General features: G+C 39.4%; 1 protein-coding gene across 1 annotated transcript; it reads right to left on the reverse strand.

Annotated features, from left to right (window-relative positions):
• Nucleotides 1-353: 353 nt before the first annotated feature.
• Nucleotides 354-9,206, reverse strand: LOC134799079 (uncharacterized). Its single transcript, XM_063771458.1, has 9 exons — nt 8,935-9,206; nt 8,162-8,256; nt 6,740-6,997; nt 5,944-6,094; nt 4,427-4,610; nt 3,016-3,194; nt 1,949-2,125; nt 1,204-1,347; nt 354-455 (listed from the first exon to the last, which is right to left on the reverse strand). Exons 4-9 carry the CDS (start codon nt 6,082-6,084, stop codon nt 378-380), a joined length of 903 nt encoding a protein of 300 aa, XP_063627528.1. The 5' UTR covers nt 6,085-6,094; nt 6,740-6,997; nt 8,162-8,256; nt 8,935-9,206; the 3' UTR covers nt 354-377.
• Nucleotides 9,207-14,371: the final 5,165 nt, after the last annotated feature.

Below are 14,371 nucleotides of genomic sequence, written 5' to 3' on the forward strand. Positions count from 1 at the left end.
TGATAGATTTCTGTTTAATTTATTTTATATTGAAGGTAGGGTCTTAAGTTTTTCCGATTCCATAATTCTTCTGAATGGGTGAATAGGATTCGTGCTGCAAGACAAAGCAAAATTGTAAAAAAAAATCTTTTTGTGTGATTCTTGCCCTATATTTTTGGGTGTGGGGTTTGTGGGTAGGTAATATCTTACCTTGTTCTCTTTGGGTCTGTGTCGACGTGCTCCATCGCCTGCTTGAACATAGCTGCCTTCTTAGTGAAAGGTTGTAGCTTTCTTGTTTCTAGGATTGACTCTGTTAACTGCAATTAGTATGAAAAATAATTAGTTACCTACTTTGTGGCAAGTACCCTACCTACAATCATCTGTTAAATAAAACAATATCAACGTGCCTTAACTTTCTGTGCATCTCTTATTTGTGTGGTTAGGTTTTGTCGATATTCTAGCTGCCGTTTCAGCTCCTGTAATTGAGAAATAAAATATAAATAGCTAGAGTCCCGAATATAGCAAATAGAAATCCAGAATTTGAACACGCTTAATTGGATAGAATAGGTACTCCAAGTGTAAAACGTCGAGCTATTAATGCGAATGGGTTTATCCTATATGGTTTCCTTCATCATCATCATCTGAGGCATTACAGCCGCGGGTGGGCTTTAGCCTGGTTAAGCAAGTCTCTCCAGCCCGATCTGTTTGTGGCCTTCCTTCTCCAACTTTTCACTCCTAAGGTACTGATGTCCTGGTATACGCCGTGGTTTCCTTACGTACCTATATACGATGTCACGAGTTTTAACACGTTCCCTGTGCATGCATCATATGTGTAAGCATTTTAGGGTACATATGATACGTGCATGCACCACTAATGATGCACGACCCCATATAAACTTAAAGCATTGCCAAAATTTACACGTGTGAGCTAGGTCTTTTTTATTTGCATGCACATACTGACTATGAACCTTTTGACAATTTTTTCACGTGGGGACTCAATTTCTGGTTCCTAGGTACACAGGGAACGTGTTAACTTTGAGTTTTCCATTTTCCTCTAAAATAAAAACCCGAATTTTTGTTGTATATAACTCTAGCAAGCCTTAAGTTTGTCAGAAAAAGTCTCGAAAATCAAAAATTGTATTGTAGATTGATCCTTCTCGCCTACATTTTCCTAATGTGCCGCCTTTTTCTACTGTCCAAGCTGGCTTGCCAGAGTATACTTACCTGGTTGGCACTATCCAATTTCTTCTGTAGATCTCTCACTGCCTCGTTCCTCACGGCTTGCATTTTGTTGTCCCTCTCTTGTCGTTCTCTTTCCAACTTGTTTTTCCTCTCTGCTATGTGTGCCCTGTATTCTTCAGCAAGTTTCTAGGCAATAAACACAGGTTAAATTTTTATAAGACAGTATGTCCTGTAAGTGTGAGATAAATCGAAAAACCTTACCTGCCTCTTTATCGCTCTTACATATTCGAACGATAGAGAGGCAGATAAAGACATTTCGCATTTCGTTTTTCGCAGTAGGGCTCTGGAATTCTGAGTTCCTAGTAAGTATGATTAGTGTTAGGCTCCTAATGACAAATCATAATTAAGGAACTGGGGCCCGTTGCTCAAAAGTTTTTAACTTGTATTACAAGCGGATATGTCACTTTTTGACAGCTTTTATTAGAAAGGGACTTCCACCGTTCCGCCGTTCGATTGGCCAATCTACTTACTACCACATCTATGCGGCTTTGGGCTTTATCGCAGCCAATTTGACCAATTTTATTTTTAATTTTAAAATTAATTTCGTGCGGTGCGGTAGTCTGTTACAGCTGCAATATCTAATGCGAAATCTTAATCACCTCGTCAATCTTCACCATAGCCTATGGACGCCTCCAGGGGCGCGTTGCCGAAAGGTATTATTACACCGTTCAAATTATGGTATATAAGTATCTAAAGGGTCTCTTGACATATGGTGGTGTTTGGGTACCTGTTTCTGCGCCCGTTTTTCTTCTTCCGCTTGTCTCATTCCCTCATCTGTGTTATTCCCTTTCTCTCTCATCCATTGGTCGACGACGTTATCCCTGTCCTGCTCCAATGCTTGCGCCATCCTCCTCTCGCGGTTGTGGTTGGCTATGAAATGTTGCTTTTCTATTTGTAGTTGCGTCTAGAAATAAAGTATAAGGTTTTGATACTTCCAGGGCTCTTAATTTGCCAACCATGTAAAAACCTTGAAGTTATATATTTTAAAATGAACTTTGATTATGTTTTCGAAGAGTTCAATCACACTCAAATCGCCAGGCAGTTGGATAATCAATTTTTATACCAACAAAAAGTACTCCCATACTCCCATAACTATACTCTGGCCCCAGAAAGGCGTGACATTCAAAATGTCTAGAGTTGGATAGATTGCATAGAAGTTTGACGTTTACAATAACACTTGCACTGCGTGGGCTATCAAAATCGCTGCAGACTTTTCTTGGTCTAACTCTATGACGAGAGATCGATCCTTCACGCCTACATTTTTCAAATTTGCTGCTTTTATCCTGACAAAGCTGATTTCTCACAGTAGGTACCTATACAACTACGCATTCTACGTAGGTATGTGGTCACTGATCGAAAGGCACTAAGTTTGTATTTGAACTTATAAACATGAAGGATGTTTACTCGCCGCTTATTTAGAAAGGCACACCCGTAAAAGCCGTAACAGACTACCGCACCGCGCTCTCTCTCGCTCTTACTTATGGCTGAGTCCTTGACGCATGTACGGCGACCACCTTACACCATATTACTCTTTGCCTTAAGCCCCCTCCACACTCGTGCGACCCCTCCACCGCGAATGCGAGTGTGGAGTCCACTGAAATATGAAACCTAGTGGAGTCGAATTCGCGGATGTGCTAAATCGACTCCACACTCGCGTTCGCGTGCGCCGCACTGCACGGTGCGGTGCGGTAGTCTGCTACGGCTTTAACTTCTCCCTGCTCCGCGCGCCTTAAGATCAATAATTGATTACCATTGAACCCTGAATAAACTTTATAATGAAACGTGATATAATACCATCTGATCCCTCTTTCTCCTTGTCTCCCGCTCGATTTCCTGCAGAGCCCTCCTTATAGTATTATCGTCCATTTGCCTCGCCCGAGACTTCTCTGAAGCGAGCCCCTGTAACTTCATTTCATGGCCCTCTATGAAGTTAATTCTATTTGTCATCTGTTGTTCTTTCTTGCGTTTTAAAGCTGAAACGCGTTTGAAGTTTTAAAAGGAAATTGAGGTGGATTTAGCTTATGTAAGGTTATTTTAGAAGCATTCTTGGTTCTCTTTGAGAACATAAATCTATTACAAATACTCATCGTAGGTATGTTTACCCTATTGTCCCTATTAGACGGAGAGATGGTGCCTATAATAGGGGTTATCCATTAATTACGTCACACGTTTAGGGGGAGGGAGGGGGTCAAGAAAATGTGACATATTGTGACATGGGGGAGGGGGGAGACACAAACTTTGTGACGTCACTTTAACTTCATCAGTAACCGAATTTTTTTTTTTATTATTTTATTCGCTGTACATTTAAATAACAAGTTTTTAAAACGATAATCGTTTTTATTCTTTTAATTTTCTTTCCTAAGCAGTTTTGGGTTAAGTATAAAATTACTAATATTTATATCGTCAAAAATATTTTGATAAAATATTAATAATACTTAGGTACTTACTTAATTCGATTTGGCGATTTCGTAGAAAAAATGTGACGTCACACTAGGGGGGAGGGGTTTGCAAAATGTGACCAAATGTGACAAGGGGGGGGGGGGGGAGGGGTCAAAAAACCTAGAAATTCGTGTGACGTAATTAATGGATGACCCCATATAAGTTGACAAAGAAACTCATACGATTTAATGATCCGGGCACCTTAAGGCCCCTCCGGACTATGTGCGTGAATCGCGGGCGAAGCCGCGAACGCGAGTGTGGAGTCGATTTCGCTGTCTGCGAAAATCGACGCCACACTCGCGTTCGCGGCTTCGCGCCGCGATTCGCGCACGAGTGTGGAGGGGGCTTTACAGTTGTTCATCGGTGGAGGTCAGAATGGCAGGCCAAAGGGGTCTAAAATCACTATAGAAGGTATACGTGTGCACTTTATAGATTTATAGGTTTGATGTGATGTTAATAGTTGCTTGATTAGTAATTTATATTAGACTGGCTTTGCTAGATGTTTAAGTTAAAATATATCAATCGCCTGCATTTTTTGTTGCCGCAATGTTGCGCGTCGTTCGAATGTTCGCACTTAAAGGCGACATAGCACATGTAATGGTTGATGCAGATTCACAGCCGTACGCCGCCCCGGGGTGTGAGCGAGGTAGCGTTATGTACCTATGTATATAGAGATGTCCTGCTCGCACACCGGAGCGGCGTGGGGATCTGCATCCAATGCACAAAAAACCACCTTACTAGCTGGAGTGAAATTTTATTAATTTACCTTCGTAATGGTCCTGTTCCATCTTCTTTCTCATTCGTTCGAGTCTCCTGTTTTCTCGCTCCCTCTCCTCGCTCAGCATCTCCCGTCTCTTTCTGCTGGCGCTGGCGATCTGCTCGTCGTAGGCTAGCCGGCGTTCGCGCATCTCTTGTTGCCTTCTGTACTCTTGGTACTTTTCATACTGTTCCTAAAGAAACACTTTCTTTTTGTATTTAAAATTTTTATATTTTTACTTTTTAGGGTTCCGTACCCATTTACCCAAAGGGTAAAAAGGGGACCCTATTACTAAGACTCCGCTGTCCGTCTGTCCGTCTGTCTGTCACCAGGCTGTACCTAATTCATGAACCGTGATAGCTAGACAGTTGAAATTTTCACAGATGATGTATGTACTCGTATTTCTGTTGCCGCTATAACAACAAATACTAAAAACATTAATTAATTAATTTCGTTTAGTAGTACCACTGTATATATGTCGTAGTCAGATCGTATAATCCGCCGTATTACATTACGGCTAGCCGTTTTCAAAAACAGGGGCGTTTTGAAATGCGGCGGCTCGACGATTAGCCGGATTGTCATTGCGATACGTTCTTCAATAAGGCGGCCTACGTTTAGCCGCATCGTACTACTATTTTAGATTGTAGAGTGACCAGTTCTTTCGGTCGCCTACGTAACCGGAGTTTGACAATGTTTGCAATTTAATTTATTTTTACCATGGTCCCACCGCACTACATGTGTTTCTTTTCCAAAACAGTTCCTTCACAACTTAAATAGACGGAGCCCCGCAACCGGGGCTCCTATTTCTGGGCGGTTTGCCCTTCGGGCATCTGAAGCTACCTAACGAACCTAACCTACTTACCTACCTACGCTTTTTTCCCCAAAGTGTAATGTTTTCACGGACGTCTCACTAATCAATAGGTAGGTTAGGTTCGTTAGGTAGCTTCAGATGCCCGAAGGGCAAACCGCTCAGAAATAGGAGCCCCGCGAAGCGGGGCTCCGTCTAGTTAAGTTGCGATGGAAATGTTTTTTAAAAAGAAACAGTCCGACGAACTCCAGATTTGATGGACACCCCAGCGTTTGTCAGGCAGCGCCACGGGTGTTAAAAATGGGAACTATAAACTGTCAAAGCGGCGGCTAATGACTCGCTGTATTACATTACGGCTAGCCGTGTTGAAGAACGTATGGCGCCGAATACATTCCGGCGGATCCTCATTCAGCCGCATTCAATCCGGCTAATCGTTAAACCGCCGCATTTCAAAACGCCCCTGTTTTTGAAAACGGCTAGCCGTAATGTAATACGGCGGATTATACGATCCGACTGCGACATATAATATATTGTATGTAAATAAATGGATAAAAAAAAACAGAATAAAATATATATTTAAGTGGGGCTCCCATACGGCAAACGTAATTTTTGCCGTTTTTTGCGTAATGGTACGGAACCCTTCGTGCGCGAGTTTTTAAGCTTATCGCGAGGTCTACAACTCACAGAGCCACTAGTCATAGCAGTAGGCTAAAAATACCTTTCTTCTGACGTCATCTAATAACACCTCATGCCACATTCTATCAATGTTAGCTTGTTCCATCTCCATGTGTAGTTTCTCCTCCATTTGCGACTTCTGTAGCGCTCTGAGATGATATTCGTCGGCTCTCGTGCTCTGCATTCCTTTGGCACTAAAACAGTAGTAAGTATAATTATAGTATAATTATAGGTCTGTAGACGTAAACTCACAGTCGTGTAAGATTATTATAGATAATTATAGTATAATTATAGGTCTGTAGAAGTAAACTCACAGACGTGTAAGACGTTAACACGGTTATTGCACGCATACTCATTGGATTTACACCAATGTGCCGACAAACATGATAGGTACGGAGTACGGACTGCGCCAAGAAGGTTCGACCGTGTGTTCTGAGGTGAGTTCTTATTAGGTACCTACCTAAAGAAAGTACGTTCATTGTCGTCGTGTAAGGCAATCTAACTTACATACTTAGGTATATATAGCCGCATCTATCGCACCAAAATCATGGTATGACTTCAAACATATCAGTTGGCAGTTGGTAAGCAACGCATATTACTTAAATCCCCTTATTCATAAACGCGCTACAAACCTCAATAAGCTAATAATCGTTTGTCTTTATCGGTCATTTTGACTTATATCTTATGCGTAAGAAAGGGATACAACATACTTTAGTGAATAAGCGGGAAAAAGATAAGTAATATTTTATTTCATCCCTTTTGAAATAGTTTTTAAATTTCCAATAGGCTCCACTAGCCTCTTCTTAAAATTGAGATCTATTGGTACAATACCTACTCACATTTTCTCCCTCTCCAAAGCCTTCAAGCATTCTCTTATCTTCTCTCTTTCAATCTCTTCCTCATAGCTCTTCAGTTTACTTAGCCTCTCCTTACAATACCCACATTCTTGCTGGGCCTGTTTTGCTTCCAGTTCTCTTCTTAGTGTATCTTCTTCTTCTTCTAGAAGATGCTTGAGTTTGTGTTGTCTGTGTCAGAGGTTAATATCTTCTGTGTCTAATAGAGCTTGTACTTTTTCGCTTGTCCTGTTTATTATCGCTCTGGAAAACAGTAGAAATTATAGTAGAGAATGGCCCATTTCTCGAACCATATTAGGCTAATGTTATTAGTGTATCATCATGGAAACCCATACGATTTGACAGTTTGTGGACTAGTAATAGTATAAGTAGTATAAGGGTTGGTTGCACCAAACCGTCTGTCACTGTTAAAACGTTCGCTAAATTGTATTGTATGGGAAATTTCATACTACACTGCTGATTGACTTTAATCAGTCCGTTAAATGTAGTTGGTGCAACTGGCCCTAAGTAATACCGTTCGAGAAATGGGCCCTATTATAGGCAGAGCACAACGGAATATTAGCTGAATGAAAACTACTCAGTACAACCTAACTAGGTGGGTGTACTAAAGGGGCCCACAGATTACCAGTTCGCCGGACGATATCAGCCGGTCAGTCGGGGTCAGTTTAACTGACACCGAGAGGCCGATATCGTCAGTAATAACCAATGACCTCAACTTACTTACATCTATGGTAAATAAAATAAATAAAATAAATAAAATAAATTAAATAAATAAAATAAATTAAATAAATTAAATAAATTAAATAAATTAAATAAATTAAATAAATTAAATAAATTAAATAAATAAAATAAATTAAATAAATTAAATAAATTCAAAAAAATAAATAAATTCAACAAATTAAATAAATTAAATCAATTAAATAAATAAATTAAATTAAATAAATTTAATAAATAAAATCAATAAAATCAACAAAATATAAATAAAGTAAATAAAATAAACAAATTTTTTAGTATTTTTTTTAGTTCTGACGGCACATCACTAAAACTACTTTAATGTAGCAAACCAGTAAGCAACCGATAATAAAGGTTACCATAACTGAATGAAAACCTGTTAAAAACCCTTAACAAAAACCGTATCGCGATGGGGTTTTGAGATTAACTCGGTTAAAGGTTAGGGTTACCGTTTCAATAAGGTTACCATTACAATCAGGTAACAGTATGATAGGGTTACCGAATGATACGGTAACCGAATCGATTGGGTTACCGAATTGATAGGATTAAGCGTAAAGAGGGGTTTTCCGGTCCTTGGCTATAAGTAACAAGAATGTCAATGTGAATGTGTCCGGTCAGTATCCCTGTAAATATACAAACTGCTTTGTTGAGGTCGGAAACAAATTAGGAACTTACTTCTGCAAATGAACTTTATCATAATCGACGATGTCACCCAGTGTCTTTATGTCCTCCACGTCGATTGTGGGCTCTGCTTCAAGCCTTCGCCTTTGCTATAAAAAGTGTGACAAATATTTAAATATTAACGTTGTGATGGATCTAAGTTATTTGCAATTACAATAGGTTAAAATTGTTCAATTTAATGAAATAGGTAGGACTGTATATACCCCTACTAACCATTCCATTCTACATTCTACCATATAAGTGCGTCTTGTATGTTTGCCTGGCTTGCTAATTGGATGTCCAGACGGGACAATTTTTCGCACAGTCTGTATAAATTGACAATTTAATTCTTTGACGAGTAAGTAACACTTTATTGTACGGAAAAGAAGAATACAGGGTATGTTCTATCAGATAAAACATAAATATAGGAAAATATAATAAAAAAAGAAACCGACTTCAATATATACGAGTTTGACGTGGACGCAAATTGTCATTGGCTCGCCGATTCCAGTATGAAATTGGCAATTTGATTGATCTGCCTGGAGTGTCTGGATGGCTTAAAGCATGTGAACGCACCATAACATATTGCGCACTACCTCTAAATACAATGTGTTGCCGCCGCGGCGTGTATGTAAGCACAATAAACACATGTCGTAGGTCACATGTGCACATAAAATGTAATGCGCCTTGTACGTACCTACGTCCACGAATTATTAAATTACACACTGGCAGGATAAAACATTATTAAGTAGGACCAAGGTAAGCGAAAGAATCAATTAATCACCTACCTTCCAAAACCGGAAAGGATGTCCGAAATAGACCGATTGCTTGGTGGTGTCAGCCATAATTGATAACTGGCGACAGAGCGATCCACCCGAGTACTGAGTAATTAGGTACTGTCATCGATTCAACTGTTGCTTGGCGGCCGTTGTCTGGGGGATAGGCCCCGTGCATGAACTATAGGGGGCAGCATAGGAGCCGTCAGATTTTTGGCACGAGGCGTAAATGTGTCGTTTATGCTTCCGATGTAGCCCACAAGATGGCAGAACCTACTATGCACAAGGAAGCGTACCGACGAGTACGGTAGATGGATAGCACTTGCTTTGGCAATGTACATGTCCACATATGTTTCCGATTCAGGCTACAAGATGGCAGACCGTCCAACGCGCACGGTCCCTATACGTTTAGAATAGAAACTTTATTGGATAAACAAAATTCATTTTTAAGAAAAACCGACTCATAAAGGGTAGAATAAAATATTATCCTTCCTTTTATACGCGCTAGCAACCGATATGTTTGAAGTCGGTGCCAAGCCATATTATGTATATCGTCAAATCAATAAGTACCTACCTTACTCAAGTTACTCAGAATACACACAGGTGTGAGCAAAACAAACAGCCCCATATAACCATTCCAGTCGCAGAATCACAAAGTGGTAACTATTAAATGTCAGATGTGTCGTAACAGAGTCCACACAATGTGTCTAGAATTGTTTCGAAACAAAGTGTCGTCGCCGTGTCTACACTTTTCCGTAACAAGGTGTCGACACATTTGTGTGCACTTTGCGTGCGGTTTGCGACTAAATCTGACAGCAAATTTGTGACAGCAAATGTCAATATAAAATACCTCTTGAAAACCAAGGTTTGTCAAACTACCATTAGTGTCTCGTGTGCTCGTAATTCTAGTAAGTCATCATGGGCAATGCAAATGATAATAATCGACCGAAACCATATAAACACCCAACACCCGTCAACCTTTTACAGAAAAGTTTTTAAAGAAATTCAATAAGCTACTTAGGTCAGGCAACGAATGCTCCAAAAGTTGTAGAGGGAAATGCTCGGAACACAATTTTTGACTCCGTAACTCGGTTTGACAAGTTAGGAGGTGAACATATCAAAAGTCCCCGGCCGTAGCCCTTGAGCGGGGGGGAGAGAGGGGGCTTTGAAGGTCCCATTTTCCCGTTTTTCGATTATATCTCGGAAACTATGCATCTCAGCGACATGGCCACTTATACAAAATGAAAGTTAATTTAATTTGTTACAAGTTTATTCAGTCAATTTTTTCGATATGTTGAATAGTTTTTGAGATATCCGCTCTTGAAAGTTTATTTAGGGCTCTCAATTTTATCTTGATATATCTATATCAGTGAAGGTGCTAGGCCGTGTTTGGTATCGTTTTCGTATAAATCTGGGGTGCTGAATCCATTTAAGATATCACATTGACACCATTCCACAAAATAAAAATAAATCTTTTTAGGGTTCCGTACCTCAAAAGGAAAAAACGGAACCCTTATAGGATCACTCGTGCGTCTGTATGTATGTCCGTCTGAATACACAAAATAGTTCTTTACCTATAGATGACAGGAAAACCTATTAGAAATGTGCAGTCAAGCGCGAGTCGGACTTAATGTACGGAACCCTTAATACGCGAGTCCGACTCGCACTTGGCCGGTTTTTTTGAAACTCTTCTTGACGCTTAACCGCTGAACCGATTTCGTTGAAATTTGGTATAGAAATAGTTTGCGTCCCGGAACAGGACATAGGATAGATCTTATAACCAAAATCATCTTTTGAAGGTGTGAAAAGTGGCGTGGAAATTTGTACGGGAAATCAATAACCGCTGAACCGATTTATATGAAATTTGGGATGGTCTACATCTTTGATTTAGTTAAAAATGATGAAAAAACATGACTTCAAACCTAAACTTAAACAGTATTAACTTCAAGAAGTCAATTCTGAATTCCCCCCTACACCTCATTTCACACCTTTAAAGGATGATTTTTGAGATAACTTATTATATCCCGTCTCGGGACTCAAAATATATGTGTACCAAATTTAAATTAAAACTGTTCAGCAGTTTAAGCGTGAAGAGGAGTTTAAAAGAAAGTATTTTAATAAGTTTATATGTTTTTACTTCGGAATGGTGTCAATGTGATACCTTAACTAAATTTGGTACTGCGAATTTATACGAAAACGATACCAAAACATGGCCTCGTAGCTTTACTGTTGTAGAAGTCAAAATAAAATTGAGAGCCCTAAATTCTTATTACTTGGCCAAACTTGTGTAGAAGGAAAAGGTAAAATAAAAGTCTTCGGCAGGAATATAAGACACAAATATAATTTTTTTTTGCGTTACTATTTCATTCATCAAATATAAACATACCTTGATTATACTATTCTAGTGAGATCCTCATAGATAAACAAAAACATTTACTTAAAAAATTACAAGGTCGAAATGTCACGGACTTTTGTGAGAGTAATATGTGAAAAATATAAACTTTTATGACAAAAAAAATCTGGACACAATTTAAGAATCACCCAATTGCGTCGAGGAATCATCTGTATTTTTGCTTGTTTCATTACCTCCTCGCTTCTTTTTTGTCCTTTATATTCTGTAGCAATTTGTTAGATCTGAAAATAAAGATAACTTGCGTCGTCACGGATGTCGATTTATAGGTTTTAGGGAGTGCAGAATTCGAAAACGATGATCATTTTATAATCCAAGATGGCGGCTACGTATTTTGTCATAAAAGTGGAATCCAAAATAGTCATCATTTTCGAAATCTGCGCCCCCTAAAACCTATAAAACGACATCCATGACGACTTTTATGAGATAGAGCATGGCCGCCATCTTGGAATCCAAAATAGTCATCATTTTCGAAATCTGCGCCCCCTAAAACCTATAAAACGATATCCATGACGACTTTTATGACATAGTGCATTGCCGCCATTTTTAAATTGAAAATGTTATCATTTTCGAAATCTGCGCCCCCCAAAACCTATAAAACGACACCCATGACGACTTTTATGACATAGTGCATGGCCGCCATTTTGGATTCCAAAATGGTCATCATTTTCGAAAGCGGGGCCCCCTAAAACCTATAAAACGACATACATGACGACTTTTATGACATAGTGCATGGCCGCCATCTTGGAATCCAAAATGGTCATCATTTTCGTAATCTGCGCCCCCTAAAACCTATAAAACGACACCCATGACGACTTTTATGACATAGTGCATGGCCGCCATTTTGGATTTCAAAATGGTCATCATTTTCTAAATCGGGGCCCCCTAAAACCTATAAAACGACGTCCATGACGACTTTTATGACATAGTGCATGGCCGCCATCTTGGAATCCAAAATGGTTATCATTTTCGAAATCTGCGCCCCCTAAAACCTATAAAACGACACCCATGACGACTTTTATGGCATAGTGCATGGCCGCCATTTTGGATTCCAAAATGGTCATCATTTTCAAAATTGGGGCCCCCTAAAACGTATAAAACGACATCCATGACGACTTTTATGACACAGTGCATGGCCGCCATTTCGGATTCCAAAATGGTCATTATTTTCGAAATCGGCACTCCCTAAAACCTATATATCGACACCCATCTCGACTTTTATGACAAAGTGTTTTGCTACCATCTGCATGCAAGACATTTCTATTATTTTTACGTACAAAAATGGCCCCCTGTCAACTTTCAATCGAGATTTAATCGATAATTTATTCGATTAATATTCAGATTAATTCAATTTCAATCTATGTTAGGTCGACTAAACTAATCGCGATTAAAATTTGAGAATTAACTTTTTTTATTCCATTAATTAGTCGAATAAACAGTTAATCGATTAATGCCCATCTCTGACCACGGCATTTTTACACTTTGAGAATATCTGAAAACAAATCAACACAAGGAGCCATTTTGCAAATCCAGTAACATACCAGTAACTTTGTTATTACTTTTGACAGCGCGTGTCATGTGTCAACACAGAGTCGACACAAAGTCGAAACATTGCAACTACTTTGTGACTGCAATATTTCTCAGCCTTAAACCATATTTATACATCATAATTAACAAGTTTCGTAGTATGTAAAGCGTTATTTCTGTTATTTAAGTATAGTATACGCATCGAAGTACTAAAAATGCTTCAAATAATATAGTTATGAACACAGGCACTGAGAAGTAAACAATTTCATTTCCGGCTAAACTAAAACAATGTGGTGGCGCGTTGATTATATTACACTTAGTTTATCAAATCACTCGAGCAGTTTAATTCCCCATAATAATTTAAGTCATATTGTAATATAAATGCAAACAATATATAATTACGTCTTGTAATCCGTTTTAGAGATGGCGTATTAATGTCACTTATTTTTATTTAAGTATTTTTCCATCTGACAGTTTCCATTTGACAGGAACAAAATGAACGAATGAACGAATGATTTTGGCATAAAGTAGTCGCAAACCCGAAACAATGTGTGCACACGGCGACCACACTTTATGTCACTTTGTGTCATGTGTCGACCCTTCCCCATTTCTGGTAACTGTGTCGACACGGCGACGACTCTGCGACTGGAATTGTGACCGAAACAGACGGTGTCGACACAAGATGTGTCAACACCGCGTCGTAACGGCGACTGGAAATGGTTGTATGGGAGATGAACCAAGCGATCGCATAGTAAACAAAGAGCTATTAACTAGTACAGTAATAATAAAAGGAAATAAAGTTAAGGGAGGCTATAATCGATATTGATACTGTCAATCTATCGTAATTGTACGTCTGTATGGGGTTCGCGTGCTTTGCAGCAACGCACACAATGCTGCCACAGCAGGCCAGCTGAATCAGAGTCTGGGCTGGGCTCATTTAGACAGTGCGAGAACTCGCATGCGAGTTCCATTACATTGCGGTTTTTGATCGGTCGGTTGAATTGGACGTAACCAACATTCCGCAATGTAACTATTTAAAATCGCATGCGAGTTCGCCCGCCGTCTAAATCAGCCCTCTCTCTAGAGTTATACCAAGACGTCTGCAGCGATTGATAGCTCAGACTGTGCAAGTGTTATTTATACGTCATAATTTCACAGGAGTTTGACGTTTAAAATGACACTTACACAGTCTGGGCTATCAAAATCGCTGCAGAGCAGACGTATCTTGGTCTAACCGTATCCTCTGTCCGCAAACCAAACGGACGATGACGACCGGGGTTGTAAAACTTCTCATTCACACTTGTAGCGAGTGAAAGAGATGGTAATATGATCTCGGTCGTCATTTTGGTTTGCGGAATAAGATAGAGATTGCGGTAAACATTAAAATGAGTTTTTTGATTACTCTTATGACTGTTATGCGGGAAAGGGCAGTGAACGTGATCAAATTCCACATGGGCCCTGAATAGACAAATAATAAAAAGTACAGTACAGCATTATTTATGTATAGTTATT

The sequence above is a fragment of the Cydia splendana genome, chromosome 2, assembly GCF_910591565.1.
Source record: "Cydia splendana chromosome 2, ilCydSple1.2, whole genome shotgun sequence".
In the NCBI taxonomy this organism is placed as follows: Eukaryota; Metazoa; Arthropoda; class Insecta; order Lepidoptera; family Tortricidae; genus Cydia; species Cydia splendana.